Source organism: Oncorhynchus masou, chromosome 30, assembly GCF_036934945.1.
Source record: "Oncorhynchus masou masou isolate Uvic2021 chromosome 30, UVic_Omas_1.1, whole genome shotgun sequence".
Classification (NCBI taxonomy): Eukaryota; Metazoa; Chordata; class Actinopteri; order Salmoniformes; family Salmonidae; genus Oncorhynchus; species Oncorhynchus masou.
The window spans coordinates 9,573,485-9,596,348 of record NC_088241.1 but is presented as its reverse complement, the minus strand read 5'-3'; the positions used below and the strand labels follow the sequence as shown (position 1 = coordinate 9,596,348).

Sequence of the window (22,864 nt, the reverse complement as noted above, 5' to 3'; positions counted from 1 at the left end):
CCATACTTTGCTGGCTTGCTGTGCATATACTGCCGGAAAGATCAGCGACCTTTTGACAAAAGAGATTACGATCAGTAAATAGTATCGGTAGCACAAAAAACAATCACATACATTAATGATATTACAGCAATACATAATAAAATGAACAGTGAAAATCACTTACATCACAGATATGAAAATAAAAACTTACTTCTGAATGGAACCAGTTGCTCATCCACTGTTACTTCAGGCCCAGGGTTGTAGAGGTATGGCAGACGCTCCACCCACTTCTCCCAGACCTCTCTTATGGCCGCCAGTCTGTCTATCACACGTCTTGCAGGTCTTGACTCAAGCTTATCAAATCGTAGCATTCTTCAGAATGTTTGAAATACTTTCAGTGGCATCGTGGCACGGACAATTGCCCTTCCACTCTCTGCCCAGAGACTACATGTAGCCTCGCCTCAGGACCTATACACACCGCTAAGATTAGCAGCCCTATGTAGGCACGCAGGTCAATCTCGTCCATCCTTCTCCAGTTGTCTCCATATTTACGGAAACACTCCAAATTTGTCATCTCCGGGATGATTTTTTCGATGGCTGGTGTGATGAACATGTAGAATGTTGAGGAGATGTCCTGGGCATGGCAACTGCATGTCTTGTGAGCCCTGTGGTCAACCTTATGACATTTTGTGCTGCCATCCTGCCCTGGTTGTCATATGGTGACAAGGACCATGTTATTTTGCTGTTCTTTGATCAAATAATCTCTCTTGCAGATTGGGGGATTTATTCTTCATTTGAAGATGATGCATCGTGCTCTGGGTTGTATTCTTCCTCATCTTCTTCTTCAGATACCTCCTCCTCTTCTAAATAATTTGTAACGCTTGAAGAGTGATGGGTGTGGAGTCAGACGCAGAGAGCAGAAGATTTGAGGGAAAAACACTTTAATGTCCAAAAACCAGGAACACATACAAATGGGTGAAGCCAAAACACAGGCGCAAACACAATCCAAGGACCACTGGTAATAACCCGGACAGCGAAAACCCAACAATAAACAATACACCTCTTACGAACATAGAAACAAGCCGCACAAACACAAGTGGGCTAATCGAACTTAAATAATACCAACCCAAAAACCCCAACAAGGAATAGGTGAAAACAATTAGACAAAACCAAACGAAAAGGAAAAGGGATCGGTGACAGCTAGTAGACCGGCGACGACGACCGCCGAGCGCCACCCGAACAGGAAGGGGAGCCACCTTCGGTGATATTCGTGACATCATTGTTCTCTTGTTCCTCCTGGACATCTGAAAAAATCTGATCTACGACCTGTTGGGCACTGAAACGTGCACTCATGGCACGAAGAGAGAGAACAGGGGGGACTGTCATCTGCAGCACCTTTATAGCCTCTGACTGCATTCCCCATTAGTAAACAATGCTTTCAAGAAATTTTTATTTTGTCTGAAATGTTGTTTATTTTGTCTGAAATTGTTTTTATTTTGTCTGTGAACTTGAGTCATGTGTGGGGTCATGGAGGGGAGATGCTGCACATGCCCAGTAAAGTTTTAGTTTTGTTCAATCAGTAGCACACATAGCTTCAGTGTGTGTGTGTGTGTGTGTGTGTGTGTGTGTGTGTGTGTGTGTGTGTGTGTGTGTGTGTGTGTGTGTGTGTGTGTGTGTGTGTGTGTGTGTGTGTGTGTGTGTGTGTGTGTGTGTGTGTGTGTGTGTGTGTGTGTGTGTGTGTGTGTGTGTGTGTGTGTGTGTGTGTGTGTGTGTGTGTGTGTGTGTGTGTGTGGTTTGTAAATGATTTTATAACTGCCGGGTCAAAAATGACCCCGAGACAATCTTTGTACCTTAGTGGTGTACAGCTTACATGGGAATATAAACAAAGGCGATGTTTCACTTTTTCTAATGTTGGGGTCACTCTAGGAGAAGTCATACAATTTCAAGTTGAAAAAATATATAATTTAGGGTGTTTTCTCTGCTGTTAAACATAGTGGTGGGACATGTTTTACCTTTAAGACAACACAAGGGTTAAGTCATATTTCACCTGGTCACCAGCCAAGACGAAACTTCACCCATGCAAAACCTTGTTAGGTCCTGTGTAGATTGTATTTTCAACCAGCAAATATCAGGAAATAACACTGATCAAATGTATTTCATCAGCTGTACAATATGATACAAACTCTAGCGTTCAATATCCTGTCAAAGCAAATGGTTATCTCTGAGGACTGTACAAAATAGAACCTGGTTGTTTTCCCCACACTAAAACAGTTTGTCTTTTTTAAACATGAAAAATATATATTAGAACATTTCAGTGACCTGCAACTGTGATGTGAATGGGACAAAAATAATAAATGTTTGTGCCTTTAAGGATAAGATCATAAATATGATTAAAGAGATTACTCTGGTATAACCTGTGTGTTGCTACATTTCAAACTGTCAGTCGCAGCCTAACACATTATTTTGAAATGAGATAATCAACCAAGATCAATAACTTGCCAGTTGAACTCTGTATACTGTACAAACCAATCATATCTCATGGATGCTCCCATGACAGACCAATCAGGGCCAGATGAGGTTTTAAGAGGAGGGACTGAGAAGAGAGAAGAGGTAACCACCCTTTCCCTTACCTAAACAGACACCCAGCCAACCCTGTCATTCAACAGCCAGGTCACGATGCGTGTAGGGTGGACACTCTCCACAGTGGGTGGGTTGAGTCACTCGTGAACTGGTGAGTCTCTGCATCACACTGAACACCTCTGCTTTGCTACACTTCCCGTCTCTGCATGGTCTCCCAAGACATTCTGCTCAATTTTACACATGTTCTCTATCTTTCTATCTATCTTTCTTTCTTTCGTTCACTCACTCACACTCACTCACTCACTCACTCACTCACTCACTCACTCTTTCTATCTAACTCTTTCTCTTCACTATCTCCTCTCTGTTGATCCTGTCATTTAGCTGGTGTCTCTGTGGTTTTTAGCTTCAAAACGTTCCTCGCATGCGACTCCAGCCTTTACATGTGAGTAGAGGAGAGGCCCTCTGGTTTTTCATGTGTTGTCAGAGGATGTTGAAGTTGTGTCAGTGCACACTAGGTTTTCCCCTTAGCTTTATGGGCTATTGAGGACATGTAGATTTGCTTGTGGTAATATTGAGGCCTGCATACTGAGGGCCTAATGTCTGTCTGTAGCCCGCTACTGTATGTGTGATATTCAGTAATCATATCGCCATCAGAACCTGATTTATGATACTGTCCTGTATGCGTATAACCAGGGAAAGTCTACTCATTCAACTTTGTGGATCGATTAGTTTGTATGCATGGTTGCATTGATGGTGGATCAAGCTGTTGTTAAAGGTTCTGCATGTAACATTTCTACCTGCAAATGTCAGTAATAATAATGCATTTTACTTCTATAGCACATGTCAGTATCAGTAAAGGAACATACAGAGATGACTCAAATTATTGTCACCCTGATAAAGATTAGCAAAAAAGACTGAATAAAATAAATAATACAAGCTATGCTGAAAAGATTAGAACATGGTATTATTTTTACTAATACAATTGCTCAGAGAAAGATATTTTGTTTAACAACTAATATTTTCTTTCTAAAAAAGATAGGGGTCATAATGATTGGCACCCCTGTTTTCAATACTCCGGTACCCTCCCTTTGTGAGAACAATGCTCTGAGTGTTTTTCTCAAATGTTTTATGAGATTGGAGAACACATTGGGAGGGATCTTAGACAACTCCACCATACGGAATCTTTCCAGATCATTGATATCCTTCGTCTGTGCTTATGGAGTGAGGGCTCTCTTCAATTCAAACCACTGGTTTTCAATGGCGTTCAAGTCCGGAGACTGAGATGGCCATTGCAAAATGTTAATTTTTTTGGTCAATTAACCATTTCTTTGTGGAATTTTATGTGTGCTTTTATGTGTGCTTGGAGTTATTGTGCTATGGCTAGATGACATGTAAGTAGACATCTCTGGCCACGCAAGAAGGATGTGATGAACAAAAAGAACCGCATACCTACAGTAAAATATGGAGATGGATCTTTAATGTTATGGGGCTATTTTGCTTCCACTGGTCCTGGGGCCCTTGTTAAGGTCAATGGCATCATGGAATTTACTCAGTACCAGGACATTTTAGACAAAATCCAGGTTGCCTCTGACAGAGTTTAATTTTCCAGCAAGACAATAACTCCAAGCACACATAAAATTCCACAAAGAATATATAATGTCCCCTTTTTTTCAGCATACAATATAGTATTTGTATTATCTATTTTATACAGTAATTTCTGCTCATCTTTATAAAGGGTGACAATCATTTCTGTCATGACCCAATTTTTTTTCATGCACTAATATACAGTAAATAATCAAATTAATGTCAGTGTTCTATAAATTTGCACCCTATAAAGTATTACTGTACCAATAAAAATAGGGATGAAGTGATGATGGAATACATTGTACGATAACTGCTAATCTGTAGTTTCACTTACGCATGAACGTCATTGTAATTTTCAAGAAGGTTGGTCAATTTAATTTAATTTAATTAACTTAAAGCAGTTGCTTCTCAACAATAAGAAATTCAAAAATTTGATTGCGGGATCCCTCATGTTGTGTAGAGAAAGTTTAGCAAAAACATTTCAATCAGAATATGATGATGTCTATGATCTGTTTTGTCCCCACCACCAACGTTATTGAGCTTTGAATGATTGGCCTTAGTGTGTGTGTCTTGGCAGGGAAATGTATTCCACAGTTGTGGACAATGTGAATCCATTATGTGGTGCATAATATGGGGGGGGGGGGACGCAACGCGGACATGACGCAACGTGGAGCCGTGGTATATTGGCCAAACACCATACACCCATGAGGTGCCTTATTGCTATTATGAACTGTTTACGAACGTAATGAGAACAGTCAAAATAAATGTTTTGTCATATATACCACAGCTAAGGGCTGTTCTTGGCATGACGCAACGCGGAGCCATGGTATAATGGCCAATATACCACAGCTAAGGGCTGTTCTTAGGCATGACGCAACACGGAGCTGTGGTATATTGGCCATACACCATAACCCCCTGGGCTGCCTTATTGCTATTTTAAACTGGTTACAAACGTAATTAGAACAGTCAAAATAAATGTTTTGTCATACCCGTGGTATACAGTCTCATATACCACGGCTTTCAGGCAATCAGCATTCAGGGCTCGAACTACCCAGTTTATAATATGATATAATAATACAGAGGTCATGATTATTTCCTAAAGCTACAGATTAGGGGTACTAGCAGTGTAGCTGCAGGAAACGTTCAAGAGATACACAAACAAAAGTACGAGAGAGCAGGCATCGACCCATTCAGCAAACAAACCACATTTAGGGTGTTTAGTAATATGTAAGCAAATAAAGGAATGTATTACTTAAAATACTGAGTTCATACTTTTGAGAGTGGAACTGATACTTTGTTTGACTATGTGTGTGTTGGAAAGAGATTAAGCATCAATTACAGTAACGATGATATTAAAGTGCTGTCATTTCAGTACCGGTATGTCTACTTTCGATCTTATTGACTGTCGCCATCGGCGGATAGAAATGGAGTCACTGTACTGAGCAGTTACTGTGCCAAAGTGCTTCATGGGACAGTTCTCTCAGAGACAGGTCAGCTGGAGGGGCAGAACAGAGGATACACAACCACACATCACACACATAACTGACCACTTGGATATTTTAATGAAGGGGGTTTTAATGAGTTCAAAAATCAAGTTAATTTTAACCTGTTTTGCAGTAGAGTAAGTAAGTCGTTTTTTTTTGTATCTGTTCTTCACTATTTATATTTTTGACTACGTTTACTTTTACTCCACTACATTCCTTAAGAAAATATGTACGTTTTACTCCCATACATTTTCCCTGACATCGAAAAGTACTCGTTATATTTCAAATGCTCAGGCAGGACAGCTATATGGTCCAATTCACGCATCTATTAATATAACACGTTGTCATCCCTACAGCCTCTGATCTGGCTGACTAAACACAACTACTGCGTTTGTAAATGATGTCTGTGTGTTGGAGTGTGCCCCTGGCTGTCCGCAAATAAGAAAACCAAGAAATTCTTGCCACCTGGTTTGCTTAATAAAAGGAATTTTATGCACAGCATTTACTTTTACTTTTTACTCTCACTCAAGTATAAAAATGTAGTACTTTTCCACCATTGTAGTTAAGTACATTTAAAACCAGATACTTTTAGACTTTTACTCAATTAGAATTTTACTGGATGGCTTTCACTTTTACTTGAGTCATTTTCTATTAAGGTATCTTTACTTTTACTCAAATATGACAATTGAGTACTTTATCCACCACTGCTGTTTAGTAGGATTGTGCACAATATAGCACAGAACTGCGGTTAATCCACTGTAAATTGACGTGACCCCGTTTCTTTTCGACACAATCCTGTCATATCAAGACTCACTACTGCATGGTCCAATAGCACAACTTGATTTATACCACATACTGCACACTGTTACAACTGTAGATGCCTATCTAAACCAAATTACAGTACACTATAGGTTGTTGTTGATCAAACAAGCTTGTCTGTGAAGCCTGTGTGTACTGGCATTAGTCATAGTGTCATATTCTGAGGAGGTTTGTGGCTTCTGAGCGTATACCTGAGAGATTCATTTCAAAGCTGACATGAAACATAACATTTCCACACGTCAACCAGACATACAGCCTCCACCACTTATTTTTACTACAGAGGTCAGATATAAGACGTGCTAAAAACATCTGTGAAATATGCTGTACTTCATCAACCACAGAATTGAAATAGACCTTTTAAGCCACAGATTGCTACACAAGGACTTCAGGGGAAATGGACTTAAAGATAATATCATGAATGGAAATAATTTAATACAACATGTTCTTGAGATTAATTTCACTTCATGCTGCAGACTGTGAAATGCCACTCAATATTTATTGATATGTAACATGATCGACATATCAATTGCTCCTGTAATGTTGAACTTTTTAAGTCGTTCTTGCATTGTGTCTGTCCCTTTCGGGCTACGAATTTCCAAGACCCTAGTAACCAACAGCACGTTATCAACCTAACCTACGTCAGCAGGTGATATGATCTGCCCTCTGAGTTTCCAACCCCCTCTTCTCTCACCCCTGATAGCTTGATGGAAAAACACTAAGAACCAGAGGCGTGGGATATAATCTATTTATCACAAACTCAATCTCTGCAATTTACCTATTTATACAAATTAATTTTCCAACTTGCTATCTGACAATTTTTATTTCTCAGAAACATAACAAAAAATGACCACATTTTGATAATTTCACTGTCTCCTTTTTCCTATAGGTTGAATGGCGTTGTCTCAAACAGTTTCTAAACCATCTACTATTCACCTGCCCATCTCCTCTTCCCATCACTCCTCCCTTCCTCCTCCAAACCTCCAAGATGGTCCGAGTTCACAACACCCAGTACTCCCTCTTCCTGCGCCAGGCAGATGTCCTGCGTCGCTCGGGGACGCTGTGTGATGCTGTCATCTCAGTGGAGAGCCAGGTGTTCAGGGCCCATCGGCTGGTGCTGGCATGCGCTAGCAAAACCCTGGAGCATCAGCTCACCCTGCAGGCTGCATACTCAGACCAGCCTGATCGCCTCGACCAACCTTACCACTGTAGTCTGGAGCTCCTCTCTCCACAAACATTCCAGCAGGTCCTGGACTTTGCCTACACCGAGACCCTGGAGGTCCCTGTGGATGATCTGCCCCAGCTTCTGAGGGCCGCCAAGCTCCTGGAGATGCATTCCCTGGAGGAGCAGTGTCGCAGCCAGCTGAAGAGAAATCGGGGGTGCCTGACGAGAGAGAGAAGAGAGTTGAGAGAAATAAGAGTGAGAGGAACAGAAGAAATTAGAGAAATGACAGAAACGAGAGAACTTCAGATAACAGAGGAGAGAGATGAGAAAGAATCCCTGAAAGGAAGTCCCATTCCAGGAGAGGGGGATCCCCAGACAATTCCCTCCATTGATCTGGAGCCCCAGAGCAGCCCGTTCACTGAGGACCCCACTCTTCCTGACACTAGGGATAACACCTCTGGTTCATCACCACCACAGAGAAAAAGGCCAAAGCCACTCACACCCACACTAGTGACCACCACACCGCCTCCATCCAGAGACAGTGTCATCGCCACCACTGCTGCCACCATCCAACCCCCTCCCCCTCCTCCCCCAGCGTCGAGGGTCATGTGGCACCAAGTCAACACCCTGAGGAGGATGGCCTTGAACTATAACGACATCCTAGCAGCCAGTTCTTCTTCCCTTCAACCCTCACAGCACCTGGTGACATACCCTTTCCACCTCTCCTCTCCCCACATGTACCCCCTGCTAATGTCCTCCATCCCGCCCCAGGTCCACAGCGCCGTCCTGGGCTATCCTGGTATCCTGCATCCATACCACCACCCCCTGCTCTCTGGTTCTCAGGAGCTGGGGGACATCCTGACGCAAGGTTTGCTGGGAAAAAGAGACCCGATGGATAAAGTGTTGATAGGTGGAGCACCAGAGGAAGGGCAAAGGTAAAACTGCTGTGGAGGGGTTTTATACTACAGACGTTTTGGTCTTCATTCTTCTCCTTCTTTCCCTGTTCTCATTTCTACAATATAGTTCAGAATATCCCTAGATTGCTTACATTAAGTAACACATATCGACACAGCTATCTGACTCTTTGTGTTTTGGGTGGATCTGAGTGAAAGTCTCCTGTTCTGTCTCCAGTTAACCCTCTCCTGTCTGTCATATTCACATGATGTATATTATGGATGTAGATGGTCAGTCATATTAGCTGTGTCCAAACCACAGAACAGCTGCTGAAGTCATGTTATGTGGTCTGTCCCTTGATGGTGGCATTACACACCATCTGGTTTATGGTTTTACAGTCAAGCTACTTCCTCTTTTCTAATGCAGAGACATGATGTACAGTATGGTGTAATTGAAAGGCTCTATAAAGCAGTTTTCTGCATATTATCTAAAGGGGGAGCCCCCTTAGTTTCTCTCCTCCCTTGCAAATATCAACCATGAAAGACATTCAGATCCACTATAGATCGGTTACAAATGGTTTCAGTCCTGTTCTTAATTAAACAATGTCTGCCTATTTTATTTGTTTTATTTAATCAGGAGAGTCCATTGAGCCCTGAGGACAAGAAATTCAACACAAACATTCCAATAAAATGTCAAAAGAATATATAAAGAAATACATGTTACACTTTGGTATAAGGTCCCCATAAGACACATTGCACGCACACACACACACACACACACACATGCACACGCACACGCACACGCACGCACACGCACACGCACACACAAGTCTTAAAACTGTGTTTATGTGATCCTGTTTCAGTGAGAAAACTATCGGTCGTCAACATATCTCTGACTTCCTCCTCCCTCCAGGTTGCTGATCTCTGAGGTTTATTTGATATCTCTGGCCATTTCATTTAGGTGGCGTAGAAAACTATCTAGCAGACTTTGTAGCATATCTGTCACTTTTGTTTATTGTGGGGATTTTAGGGCCACATAAAGAGCATTACGTCTCTTCCTTTAATCTCTGAAAAATCATTCACCGATGGTTTTTCAGTCTAGCTAACAAAGTGCGTCAGATGCTGTGGAAAGTCCCTTTTCTATGTGACACTAAACATACAGTAGCATTGTAACGCCTGGCCTCTTCCTCAGAACCCCAACCTACGACAGTTGGGTACTTATATTTGACATCAATAGACAGGTACATATAGCCTGCGGTTGGAGAGGCCGGGGAGAAGGACAGGATGTCTAAAGGTGGTGTGCAAATCAATCTGCTTTGGCATGACACTCATTGCAACACATCAACTGGGTTATCTAATAGTGGTTTGGTGACCACCATGCTCGCGTGTTTGCCATACAACAGTTACATTGACTCTTGTCCTTGAAATAAAGTTTGATTTTGAACCTGTCTTCTATGGGGCCAGATACTCCCAGGGGCATCCAGGAAGAACCCAGGACTGTCAGCACTGCAACAAGGTTCCCCTGGGCAGCTCATGGCTGCAGGCCTCAACCACCAACCCCTCAGGTATTGTAATGTCACAACATTCACTCAGTGCTTTTTCACCAGACCTCTAACTGGGGTACATTGCAAAAAGCATCATCTCAAAATGTGAATATTGTATTGAGAGCTGTTCAGAACTAAGAGGTGACTCTATTCTTAATATTCTAATGGATACATGGCAGTGACATTTCTTAACCCCTGTCGTCATAGGGACAGAGCATATAGGAAACATGAGAGAGAGAGAAGAGTGCCTGAGGGAGAAGGAGAGAGAAAGAGAGTAAGAGAGTGCAAAAGAGAGAGTGGGGGAGATAAAGGGGAGAGAAAGAGAGAGAGAGAAGCGTGTCTTAGGGAGAACAAGAGAGAAAGAGAGTGAAAGAGTGCGAGTGAGAGTAGGGGAGAGAGATAGTAAGAGAGTGAGCATGAGAGCAAGAGCGTGTGAGAGAGAGAGATACAGAAACAGAGACAGACAGACAGAGTGAGTGAGTGAGTGAGTGAGTGAGTGAGTGAGTGAGTGAGTGAGTGAGTGAGTGAGTGAGTGAGTGAGTGAGTGAGTGAGTGAGTGAGTGAGTGAGTGAGTTGTGGCTTTGTGCTGGCGGTGCAGCAGTGCGGTAAGCTGGTAGAACAAACAGTACGTTCTGCAATGTGCTGGTGGTTTTGATACAGTGCCAAAGGCAAAAAAGCTTACATATTTTTTTCACTCTATGTAGGGTGGTCAAATCAGCCTCACATCTTTACAGTCTGTGTTTGTGTGATGGGGTTAGCACTGTCACTCGCTCGTTACAGTATGACTGAGAGACTGTATTCATGTGACTCAAGATTATCTCCACTGATTGTCTCCACCAAATTGAATGGACAGCCAAGAGTAACACATTTAGTTGAATAATGAGTGTTTCACTGACTTCAACTGGTCACTTTTATCAGGATTGATCATTTTAGTCCCCATAAGTGGGGACTTACAAGCTTAGACATCAGAGGTTTGTGTGTTCTAAGCGAGAGACCAAGGAAGGTTTGGACAGGAAGCTAATTGAGAACAGGCTGAATTGTAGTGAGAGAGGAGTGAACACTTTATTGTGGTCTCTCTCTCTCTCTCTCTTTTATTCTCTCTCTCTCTTTTACTCTCTCTCTCTCTCTTTCTTTTACTCTCTCTCTCTCTCTTTCTTTTACTCTCTCTCTCTCTCTTTCTTTCTTTTACTCTCTCTCTCTCTCTCTCTTTCTTTCTTTTACTCTCTCTCTCTCTCTCTCTCTTTCTTTTATTCTCTCTCTCTCTCTCACTCTTTCTTTTACTCTCTCTCTCTTTCTTTTACACTCTCTCTCTCTCTCTCTCTTTCTTTTACTCTCTCTCTCTCTCTTTCTTTTACACTCTCTCTCTCTTTCTTTTACTCCCTCTCTCTCTCTCTCTCTCTCTCTTTCTTTTACTCTCTCTCTCTCTTTCTTTCTTTTACTCTCTCTCTCTCTCTCTTTCTTTTACTCCCTCTCTCTCTCTTTCTTTTACTCCCTCTCTCTCTCTCTTTCTTTTACTCCCTCTCTCTCTCTCTTTCTTTTACTCTCTCTCTCTCTCTCTTTCGTTTACTCTCTCTCTCTCTCTCTTTCTTTTACACTCTCTCTCTCTTTCTTTTACTCCCTCTCTCTCTCTTTCTTTTACTCCCTCTCTCTCTCTCTCTTTCTTTTACTCTCTCTCTCTCTCTCTCTCTCTTTCTTTTACTCTCTCTCTCTCTCTCTCTTTCTTTTACACTCTCTCTCTCTCTCTCTTTCTTTTACACCCTCTCTCTCTCTCTCTCTTTCTTTTACTCTCTCTCTCTCTCTCTCTTTCTTTTACACTCTCTCTCTCTCTCTCTTTCTTTTACTCTCTCTGTCTTTTACTCTCTCTCTCTCTCTCTCTCTCTCTCTCTCTCTCTCTCTCTCATCATCTCAATCTCCCTCTCCAGCCCCCCTCCCCAGACCCCCACCCCTATTCAGCATCCTGCATGTGTTCCCCATAGTAACTGTGTATCACTAACTGCCACCAAAGGGCTAGAGAGCTGACTGCTCTACTTCAGAATCACACCTCGGTCAGATTATAGAGAAGTACAAAGGCACACGATGAGAGGAAACCAAGGTTCTTCTTGTCAATTTGAACCTTGTGAAGGGATGTGGTATATTTATAGAACTATCTCTGGTAAAAGGAGGTCTTAGGTATCATTATCTAAGTGTGTGACAAACACAATTAGGCTACATAACGGTTGTATAATACCATTTCATACAATACACACTGTAATAAAAAAATAAAAAAATAATCTTTGAATTTATCTTCACAAATGAAGACAACAAAACATATTGAGTGAAGAAGGTTGCTGCTATGACAACAGTGAGCCTTTACAGTCATGAGTGTGACCACTGTCCTACAGAGAATCCATCTGCATGCAATGTGGCTGAGCTCACATCACCCTTTCGTGCTATTAGTAGGTCATCACTCTGGCCTGACACTATTGTTTAACCGGGTAATGGTCACCAATGATTGTGCTGATAAATATAGACGTTTGAGAAAACAATTAACCCATATGCTCAATTATACAGGCTGCAATGGGGAGCACAGGGGGAACGTCAGGTGCCGAAAAGCATTATAGTATAGAAATGGAGCAAAGCTAGGTTTATTAATACTGATGTTCAGTGGACGGTTCTGTCTGTATACACATAATGTATATTCATGTAAAGTTAACTATAACTAATTATAAGTTACTCATCACAAGATACTAAATGAAAGAAGGAATTTACATGACATGGAATGATTACAATTCCACCCCCACCCCATCTTGTTGCTCTCTCCTCCCCAGGCTCAGGTGAGACTTCTTTGGGGTACTGTGATCATGGTTTCAGGGTGGAGAGCTCACTGACGTCCCACCGGCGAGATCAGGGAGGAGAGAAGCCCTACCAGTGTCATCGCTGCTCCAAGAGGTTCAGCCTCAAACACCAACTGGATACACACCACCGGGTACACACAGGTATTATATCCCCCTGTGTGTGTGTGTGTGTGTGTGTGTGTGTGTGTGTGTGTGTGTGTGTGTGTGTGTGTGTGTGTGTGTGTGTGTGTGTGTGTGTGTGTGTGTGTGTGTGTGTGTGTGTGTGTAAGATTGTGTGTGTGTGTGTGTGTAAGATGTGTGTGTGTGTGTGTGTGTGTGTGTGTGTGTGTGTGTGTGTGTGTGTGTGTGTGTGTGTGCGTGCGTGCGTGTGTGTGTGTGTGCGTGCGTGTAAGAATGCGTGCGTGCGTGTGCGTGCGCGTGTGCGTGTGCGTGTGCGTGTGCGTGTGTGTGTGTGTGTGTGTGTGTGTGTGTGTAAGAATGGGGGTGTGGGTGTAGGTGTGTGTTTCAATGTGTCAGTCATTGTGTATGTGCTTGCCTGCTCACTCTCAATGTCAACCCCAGGAGAGAAGCCGTTTGAGTGCCGTCTGTGTGGCCAGCGGTCAAGGGACTACTCAGCCATGATCAAGCACCTGCGGACCCACGGCGGGGCCACACCCTACCAGTGTACTGTCTGCCTGGAGTTCTGTAGCAGCCTGGCTGCCATGCAGAAGCACCTGAAGAACCACCCGCTGCAGGACTTTCCCCCAGACTGGAACATCAGCAGCACCTACCTGTACACATGCCATACCTGAGCGAGCTTGAAGGCAAATGTAATGTCAATAGAGAATAATTTTACTACCAAACAACTACATCTCAGGGAAACTAACTCATAGAATGTAATATACATACATGGTAACAAGACACCAGTTACCGTAGCATTTATCCATGTACTCCAAAAGTGCATGGAGTACGTCAATGCATATTTCCACCACTAGAGGGACACTGGGTCTCAGAAAAGAATGTAAAACATGTCTAGCACCAGCAGCATTATCATTATCAAGCACAGTATTATTACCATTCTATCGTGGCTGCAGCTGAAGTCAGTCACTTACAAGAGACAAGGAAAGGAAACATCAAGACTATTTAGAGGCAGCAAAAAATGTGTCCTTGTTTCATATGAATGTGTCCATCAATGTTTGGCCGTTATCTCTCTCAAGAAGACTTGGGGCAATCGTTTTGTGCACAAATTCTTGATTTTCATTTAGCCATGTGTGTTTAGTACATGTAGATGTTGTTTGATTCATATTTACAGTGCCTGCACCTCCTGGATCTTTTTCCCAAGTTCTTTTGCGTTTCAAAGTGGGATAGAAATAAAAAAAAATTATTTGATCATTCAGCTACACAAAATAGTCCATAATGTCAAAGTGAAAAGAACATTCTACACGTTTTTACAAATTAATAACAATTAAATGACTAAAATATAGTAGCTGCAGAAGTACTCACACCCTTTGTAAGGGTGTAAAAATGTGTCACATAAGTTATATGGACTCCCTCTGTGTGAAATAACAGGGATTGACATGATTTTTTAATGACTACCCCTTCCTCTGTTCTCCATACATAGAACATATGTAAGGTCCCTCAGCCAAGTATTGAATTTCAAACTCAGATTCAACTACAAAGAGCAGGGAGCTTTTTGAAAGCCTCATAAAGAAGAGCAGTGATTGGCAGATGGGTAGCAATAACAAATCAGACATTGAATATATCTTTAAGCTTAAGGTCAAGTTAATAATTATGCTGTGGATGATGTATTAAGCCACCCAGACACATCAAAGATGCAGTCATCCTTCTGATCTGAGCTGCAGGACATTAAGGAAACTGCTTAGGGATGTTATTATGAGGCCATTGGGGATTTTAAAACAACTACAGAGTTCAATGGCTGTGATGGAAGAAAACTGAGGATGGATCAACAACATTGTAATGACTCCACAATAATGACTTAAAAGACAGAGTGAAAAGAAGAATATAAATATACAGAATACAAATAATCCAAAACATGTATAAAGGCACTAAAGTAATACTGCAACAACAAAAACATGTCAAAGGAATACACTTTTTGGCCTAAATGCAAAGCCTTATAATTATCTAATCAAGGTATATTAGTGTTGAATTTTTTATTAATAAAAAAAATACAAAAATCTTTCACTTTGATATTAGAATATTTTGTGGAAGCCGTTGACCTAAAAAATACAATTAAATACATTTTTAATCCCACTTTGTAGCACCATAAAATGTGAAGAAATCCAAGGGGGTGTAGACTTTTTTATAGGTGTTGTATATGTGCTTTAGCCTGTTGCTATTTTAATGATAGTATTGTTATAATCAATGTACTAGTTTAGCAGATGGCCTGTTTTGGTACTGAATGTAGATCCTCACACAGTCACACCCAACCACAAAGAAACAATAGCCTGTCAAGTCAAATCTTTATGATATGAGACCACTGGTTTGCTCTGAACTTGAATGTGAATGCATTTTGGCATAAATTACACAGCAGCTGGCATGCAGAGTGTATTTGCAATTAGTATCTCTTCAGAGAATAAATGTTTTAAATACATATTTATTTTGACAGGTTGTGTCAGTCAGTGTTCTACCATTTTACTTACTGTACTTTTTTTACATAAAACAACCATATCTAACATCTTATTCATCTGGTCTAAGCAATCCTCATAATTTATCTGAACTATCTGAAAAGATATCTGAAAAGCAGCATTCGCTAAGGCAGCACTTTAAATAAATAGGAATGAACAAATAAATGAATGTTCTATATTTAAAATTACAGTTGCTTATTATCTTAAATTAAAATAGCTTAGTTGATTATAATCAGTCCATGTGGAAGCCTGAGAGCACCTGATATATATCCCTCTCCCTCTCCCGGCCTTGGAGGGTGAGTAGAGCGAAACCCTCCAACAGGACTTTAATCTGCTGGGTCTCGCGGGCGCTGCAGTGGGGTGGAGTGGAACCGACACAGGTCCACCCGGAAGGAGCCCTTCTCCAGGGTCATGCATGGCTCACATCAAGCCCCCTACTCTATCAATTCAATTTAAGGGCTTTATTGGCATGGGAAACATATGTTAACATTGCCAAAGCAAGTGAAGTAGATAAACAAACGTCTCTGTATCTATGTAGGAGATATTCTCTTGGCACATCATACCTGGGAGAGGAGAGGAATACAGTCGGTCCAGACACTGCATCTGGAATTTTTTGCAAATAAGCTACTGAATACTTTCTGCTGCATAGCCAGCCATGGCACTTAATAAAGTTAAACATCATTTGAATGACATTTTTCGAATTACCATATTCTGCCACAAGAGGTCACTATGAGCCAAACCTGCATCTGTTACTTATGGTTGTTCATAATAACCGTTCTCTTTGTCACCACTGGTCCTTTAGAGTCAAAGTAACATAATTGAAAACAAAATCTCCATCCAAATCTGTCAGTTTAAACTAGAGATTAATTTTTATGTTTGGGTTGCGTCCCAAACAACCGCATCGGGCCTATGTTGCCTTAGGCATCTGTGATGGAAGGTGGCCAAGCTACAGTGGTGTTTATCTGACCATTAGACATCGGTCTTCTCAAATCTGTTGCATCGGAATGGTTTGGCCCACAAACTAATATGACCAGTGACCACTCTATGGAGAGTCTCATGAACACATTTTGCTTGTTGGCCAACACACGTGTCAAGGGAATTGTATGGAAGTATGGAGGTAGTTTTGTGCCAACAAAAGTAAGGGGTTAAATATGAGTAAAATATATGCATATTTCCTGAGCTTTCGTATGTCCTAGATATAGGACAGACACTTCAAAACCTTGTTCCTTATGATTTATTTTTTGACTGGTCTTTTTTGCCATTTATGATTGTGTTATTCAATGTGTTATTCAATGTGTTATTCAATGTGTTATTCAATGTGTTTCTATGGGATATAGTAGTAAAGGAAAAATTCAATATTTTATCAAATACATTCCTTATATATATTTTTTTTACACCGAAAGGGGTCCAAAATTCAAAATCAAAAACAATTCCATATTTTTAGACTTTTAAAGGTTAATGCCTATCTGTCAGTGTGCTAGAAAACTACAACACATGATTGTAATTAACATGGTTTAGATAACTGTGATCTTGTGCAACATTAATTACATGGCACAGCCCTTCTATAGTCCTGAGTAACCAATGGATTCACTCAACATAAAACAAAACAGCTACTCATCATCCTTCGCTTTTCTAAATATTCATCTGATTCTCGGACAAAATTACAACAAGTAGTTTTACTCTAAACTGTATATACAAATCTGGCTCTGATTTTAGACTAAACATTTATGTCCGTACTCTACACAATGTGTTATACTAGCTCTGAGTCAGTGCTACAGCCCTGGTTGTGGGAGTCATGAACACATGAACACTTGGCTCTTAACCACACTGTCCATGGGTAACTCCATCCTCCCTCCCTCCCTCCTTCCATAACGGAAAACTGATGGAGAGTGTTTGACCCACAAGTGGCCTCCATGATGCCCTCCAGGAGGGCGATGATTTCAAACTCATGCTTCCTCAGCTGTTCAGGGTCCAGTTCCCAGAAGGGGCTGGAGAATGTGGCTCTCACTCAGGTCCCTCAGTCGGAACATCAGACACAGCTGGTCGTCACGGTTGGCGATGACGCAAGTGCAGCTGAAGAGCAGTGTATCTGCCCTCTTCTTGGAAGGGAGATCTTGACGAACATGCAGCCCACCATGAGAGTGTTGATCATGGAGCCCACGATGCACTGCATCATGACCAGCAACACGCCTTCGCGGCAGGCCAGGATGACGGCCTGTGACGGCCTGGATGATGGTGCGCTGTGTCTCCACAGAGAAGAGCCGGGCTGAGATGAAGTCATCTACTCCCATGTAGCAGGGCTGCTGCCCCAGGGTCTGGTCCTGGCTGCTATTAGAAGGAGGCTCCAGGTCCCCACAAAAAAACACATTCAGGATGTAGAGACCAGCAAACCAGAACCAGGTGGTGGTGTAGCACATCATGAAAATAAAAATTAACCAGCAGAAATGCAAGTCCACAAAGGAAGTGAAGATGTCAGACAATAAATGGCCCCTCTCGGCAATGTGACACAGGTTGACCCATCACTTCCTTTCCTTGGCCATGCTGTCCTTCTCACAGGTGAGGCAGGGGCTGCTTGAGGGTTGCAGTGGGGACAGGGGTGAGACCCCGTAAGCGGTTGGCTTGGCCATGATGGGCACACTGGGGGCGTGTCGGGAAACACCATTGACCAAGGAGCAGAACAGGGCTAGATCTGCCTACCTGGATGGAGATCCACTGGCCCCAAAAGTAGCCTTGCCCCCCCTGGTATGGGCTGTGGGGGATGTCTGTGGTGCTTGTGTCAACACATGAGGGAGCTCAGGCTGAGAGGAGCCACTGGGCATGATGTCGGGAAAGGGGAGGGGGTTGATGCTGCGTGGGGAGTCTGGAAGGGAGATAGAGAGAAAGAGAGAGCTCTTGAAAATCTAAACATTTCAAGCAGACAACCACGGACAAGTTCTGGCCTGGTTTTGATCTTATCTGTCGGAAAGATATCAGTTTGTCTCGGTGGATGGTTTGTCCTCTGACAAATCAACTGTAAATTTTGGTGTTCCTCAAGGCTCTGTTTTAGGACCATTATTGTTTTCACCATATATTTTACCTCTTTGTGATGCCATTCGGAAACATAATGTTAACTTTTACTGCTATGCGGATGACACACAGCTGTACATTTCGATGAAACATGGTGAAGCCCCAAAATTGCCCTCGCTGGAAGCCTGTGTTTCAGACATAAGGAAGTGGATGGCTGCAAATGTTCTACTTTTAAACTCGGACAAAACAGAGATGCTTGTTCTCGGTCCCAAGAAACAAAAAGATCTTCTGTTGAATCTGACAATTAATCTTGATGGTTGTACAGCCGTCTCAAATAAAACTGAAGGACCTCGGCGTTACTCTGGACCCTGATCACTCTTTTGACGAACATATCAAGATCGTTTCAAGGACAGTTTTTTTTTCATCTATGTAACATTGCACAAATTAGAAACTTTCTGTCCAAAAACGATGCAGAAAATTTAACCATGCTTTTGTCACTTCTAGGTTAGACTACTGCAATGCTCTACTTTCAGGCTACCCGGATAAAGCACAAAATAAACTTCAGTTAGTGCTAAACACGGCTGCTAGAATCTTGACTAGAACCAAACAATTTGATCATATTACTCCAGTGCTAGACTCCCTACACTGGCTTCCTGTTAAGGCAAGGGCTGATTAAGGTTTTACTGCTAACCTACAAAGCATTACATGGGCTTGCTCCTATCTATCTTTCTGATTTGGTCCTGCCGTACATACCTACACGTACGCTACGGTCACAAGACGCAGGCCTCCTAACTGTTCCTAGAATTTGTAAGCAAACAGCTGGAGTCAGGGCTTTCTCCTATAGAGCTCAATTTTTATGGAATGGTCTGCCTACCCATGTGAGAGACGCAGACTCGGTCTCAACTTTTAAGTCTTTATTGTAGACTCATCTCTTCAGTAGGTCCTATGATCGAGTGTAGTCTGGCCCAGGAGTGTGAAGGTGAATGGAAAGGCACTGGAGCAACGAATTGTCCTTGCTGTCTCTGCCTGGCCGGTTCCCCTCTCTCCACTGAGATTCTCTGCCTCTAACCCTATTACAGGGGCTGAGTCACTGGCTTACTGGAAGAGCACCAGTAAGCCAGTGACTCAGGAGGGGTGCGTCACTTGAGTGGGTTGGGTCACTGACAGGATCTTCCTGTCCGGGTTGGCGCCCCCCCCTTGGGTTGTGCAGTGGCAGAGATCTTTGTGGGCTATACTCGGCCTTGTCTCAGGGTAGTCGGTTGGTGGTTGAAGATATCCCTCTAGTGGTGTGGGGGCTGTGCTTTGGCAAAGTGGGTGGGGATATATCCTGCCTGTTTGGCCATGTCCGGGGGTATCGTCGGACGGGGCCACAGTGTCTTCAGACCCCTTCTGTCTCAGCCTCCAGTATTTATGCAGCAATAGTTTGTGTCGGGGGGCTAGGATCAGTCTGTTATATCTGGAGTATTTCTTCTGTCTTATCCAGTGTCCTGTGTGAATTTAAGTATGCTCTCTCTAATTCTCTCTCTCTCTGAGGAACTGAGCCCTAGGACCATGCCTCAGGACTACCTGACCTGATGACTCCTTGCTGTCCCCAGTCCACCTGGCTGTGCTGCTGCTCCAGTTTCAACTGTTCTGCCTGCGGCAATGGAACCCTGACCTGTTCACCGGACGTGCTGTTTTCAACTCTCTAGAGACAGCAGGAGCAGTAAAGATACTCTGAATAATTGGCTATGAAAAGTCAACTGACACTTACTCCTGAGGTGCTGACCTGTTGCACCCTCGACAACCACTGTGATTATCATTATTTGACCCTGCTGGTCATTTATGAACATTTGAACATTTGGCCATGTTCTGTTATAATCTCCACCCGGCACAGCCAAAAGAGGACCGGCCACTCCTCATAGCCTGGTTCTTCTCTAGGTTTCTTCCTAGGTTCTGGCCATTCAAGGGAGTTTTTCCTAGCCACAGTTCTTCTACACCTGCATTGCTTGCTGTTTGGGTTTTTAGGCTGGGTTTCTGTACAGCACTTTGTGACATCAGCTGATGTAAGAAGGGATTTATAAATACATTGTATTGAATTTGATTGATAATAAAAAATAAACAATACCAAATGTTTGACCAAATTGACACTGCAAACAGAATTCTGCAAAAACATTATCTGTGTACAATGTAAATCACCAAATAATGCATGCAGAGCAGAATTAGGCTGATACCTGCTAATGATCAAAATCCAAAAAGGAAGTGTTCAATTATACAACCACCTAAAAGGAAGCGATTCCCAAACCTTCCATACCAAAGCCATCACCTACAGAGAGGTTAACCTAGAGAAAAGTCCCCTAAGCAAGCTGGTCCTGGGGCTCTATTCACAAACACAAACAGACCTCACAGAGCCCCAGGACAGCAGCACAATTAGACCCAATCAAATAATGAGAAACAAACATGATACATTGATAAGAATATTGATACATTGATAAAAATTAAGAAAGGAACTGATCAAACTAGAATGCTATTTGGTCCTAAACAGAGAGTACACAGTGGCAGAATACCTGACCCAAACTAAAGGAAAGCGTTGACTATGTACAGACTCAGTGAGCATGGCTTTGTTATTGAGAGACTTGGCTCTCAAGAGAAAACTGCCCACAAAATGAGGTGGAAACTGAGCTACACTTCCTAACCTCCTGCTGTCACGACTTCTGCCGAAGTCGTTGCCTCTCCTTGTTCGGGCGGTGCTTGGCGTTCGACGTCACCGGTCTTCTAGCCATCATTGATCCTTTTTTCATTTTATGTACATTTAGTGTTATGGAGCATATTCCGTGAACTTTATTAAAAGACTCCATTTTACACTCCATTTGACTCTCCTGCGCCTGACTTCCCTGCCACCTATTACACCTATGCATGACACCTGCCTAATGTATGACAACTTTAGAGAGACATATGTCCCTCAGAGTATATATATATAAATATATAAAATATATATAAAAAAAAATATATATATCCCATTTAGCAGACGCTTTTGTCCAAAGCGACTTACAAGTCGGCTGGGGCCACTACTTTTGCATATGGGTGGCCCCAGTGGGAAACGAAACCACGACTCTTGGCGTTGCAAGCGCCATGCTCTACCGACTGAGCCACACAGGACCCCTGTACACAGACCAACAAAGAATTCAAAAACAAATCCGATTTTGATAAACTCCCATATCTATTGGGTGAAACACCACTGTATGCCATCACAGCAGCAATATTTGTGACCTGTTGCCACAAGAAAGGGGAGAACAAGAACAAACACCACTGTAAATAAATTGTTTATTTATTTTCCCTTTTCTACTTTAACTATTTTGCACATCGTTCTAACACTGTACATAGCCATAAGACATTTCAAATGTGTATATTCCTTTGAAACTTGTGAGTGTAATGTTTACTGTTCATTTTTGATTGTTTATTGAACTTTTGTTTATTATCTATTTCACTTGCTTTGGCAATATAAACATACATATCCCATGTCAATTTGAATCCCTTTACACACACAGAGAGCGAGAGAGCAAAGTTTGTCCTGAGAGGAACTCTAGCTTCTGGGAAAAGCTAGAAGAACCTCTGGTTTAAATGAATAAACCACATTCCTTAGACCTAGCCCTTTTTTTCTTGCTCACATTAAGTTTCCCTTTTTGTGCCTCATGCTGCTCTGCTGATCTTACATTTTAAAACTTTCCACACCTTCTCAAGAGATGCCTTTTTCATCTGGAAAACTGCAATATAGTCAGTATAGAAAATGTTTGTTTTTTAAAATCCCTGTTATCTCTTCTGTTTTCCTTTTTGAGCAAACAAATCTAACCATTGATATTAGTTTTCCAGTGCTGTCCATTGAGAAAAAACATAAGAAACGATTTTTAAAAATCTAGTTATAAGAACATTATTCAATAAACACCCATGTAAACATTTGATTCCTTCACGTTGATGAGGTGAGTCTGATGAACGGTCTCCTCTGGAGCTCTGGTCTGGACCGTCATGGTAGCTTTGGGCTGATTGGTGATGGATGTCTGCCGGCCCTGTGGACCCTCCTGTATGGTCCCTGTGGATCCTGTGGAACCCCAGGCCTCAGCACTAGGGGCCCCTTTGGCCCTTGTCAACATACTATAGCTGGTGAGGCGTCAGATATGGGAACAATGTTCATGGCAGGGGAGTGTCTCCAAGTCATTCAAGACCTAAAGAAACATAAGAGCATGTCAACAAACAGAACACAGAAACAGATGAGTACTTGGTCTTGAAATAACCAGCAGGTGATGAGATCCCAGGAATCCTTTACATCTCCAGAGCAGCTGGTTATAGCTCACTGGGCACTGCCATCAATTCAACGTCTA

At 42.3% G+C, this 22,864-nt stretch overlaps 1 protein-coding gene and 1 pseudogene across 2 annotated transcripts; one reads left to right on the top strand and one right to left on the bottom strand.

The window, feature by feature from the left end:
- The first annotated feature begins 2,624 nt into the window (after nt 1–2,624).
- Nucleotides 2,625–15,471, top strand: LOC135522019 (zinc finger and BTB domain-containing protein 16-like). Of its 2 annotated transcripts, none has more exons than XM_064947888.1 (5): nt 2,625–2,710; nt 7,333–8,543; nt 9,966–10,066; nt 12,853–13,020; nt 13,441–15,471. In XM_064947888.1, the coding sequence occupies exons 2-5, from the start codon at nt 7,432–7,434 to the stop codon at nt 13,668–13,670; spliced, it is 1,611 nt and encodes a 536-aa protein (XP_064803960.1). In that variant the 5' UTR covers nt 2,625–2,710; nt 7,333–7,431; the 3' UTR covers nt 13,671–15,471. The 2 variants fall into 2 exon arrangements, with proteins under 2 accessions (XP_064803960.1, XP_064803961.1); XM_064947889.1 differs by having other exon boundaries at nt 12,853–13,010; nt 13,441–13,602.
- A 358-nt stretch (nt 15,472–15,829) lies between these two features.
- Nucleotides 15,830–22,636, bottom strand: LOC135523028 (G protein-activated inward rectifier potassium channel 4-like; annotated as a pseudogene).
- Between the last annotated feature and the right edge of the window lie 228 nt (nt 22,637–22,864).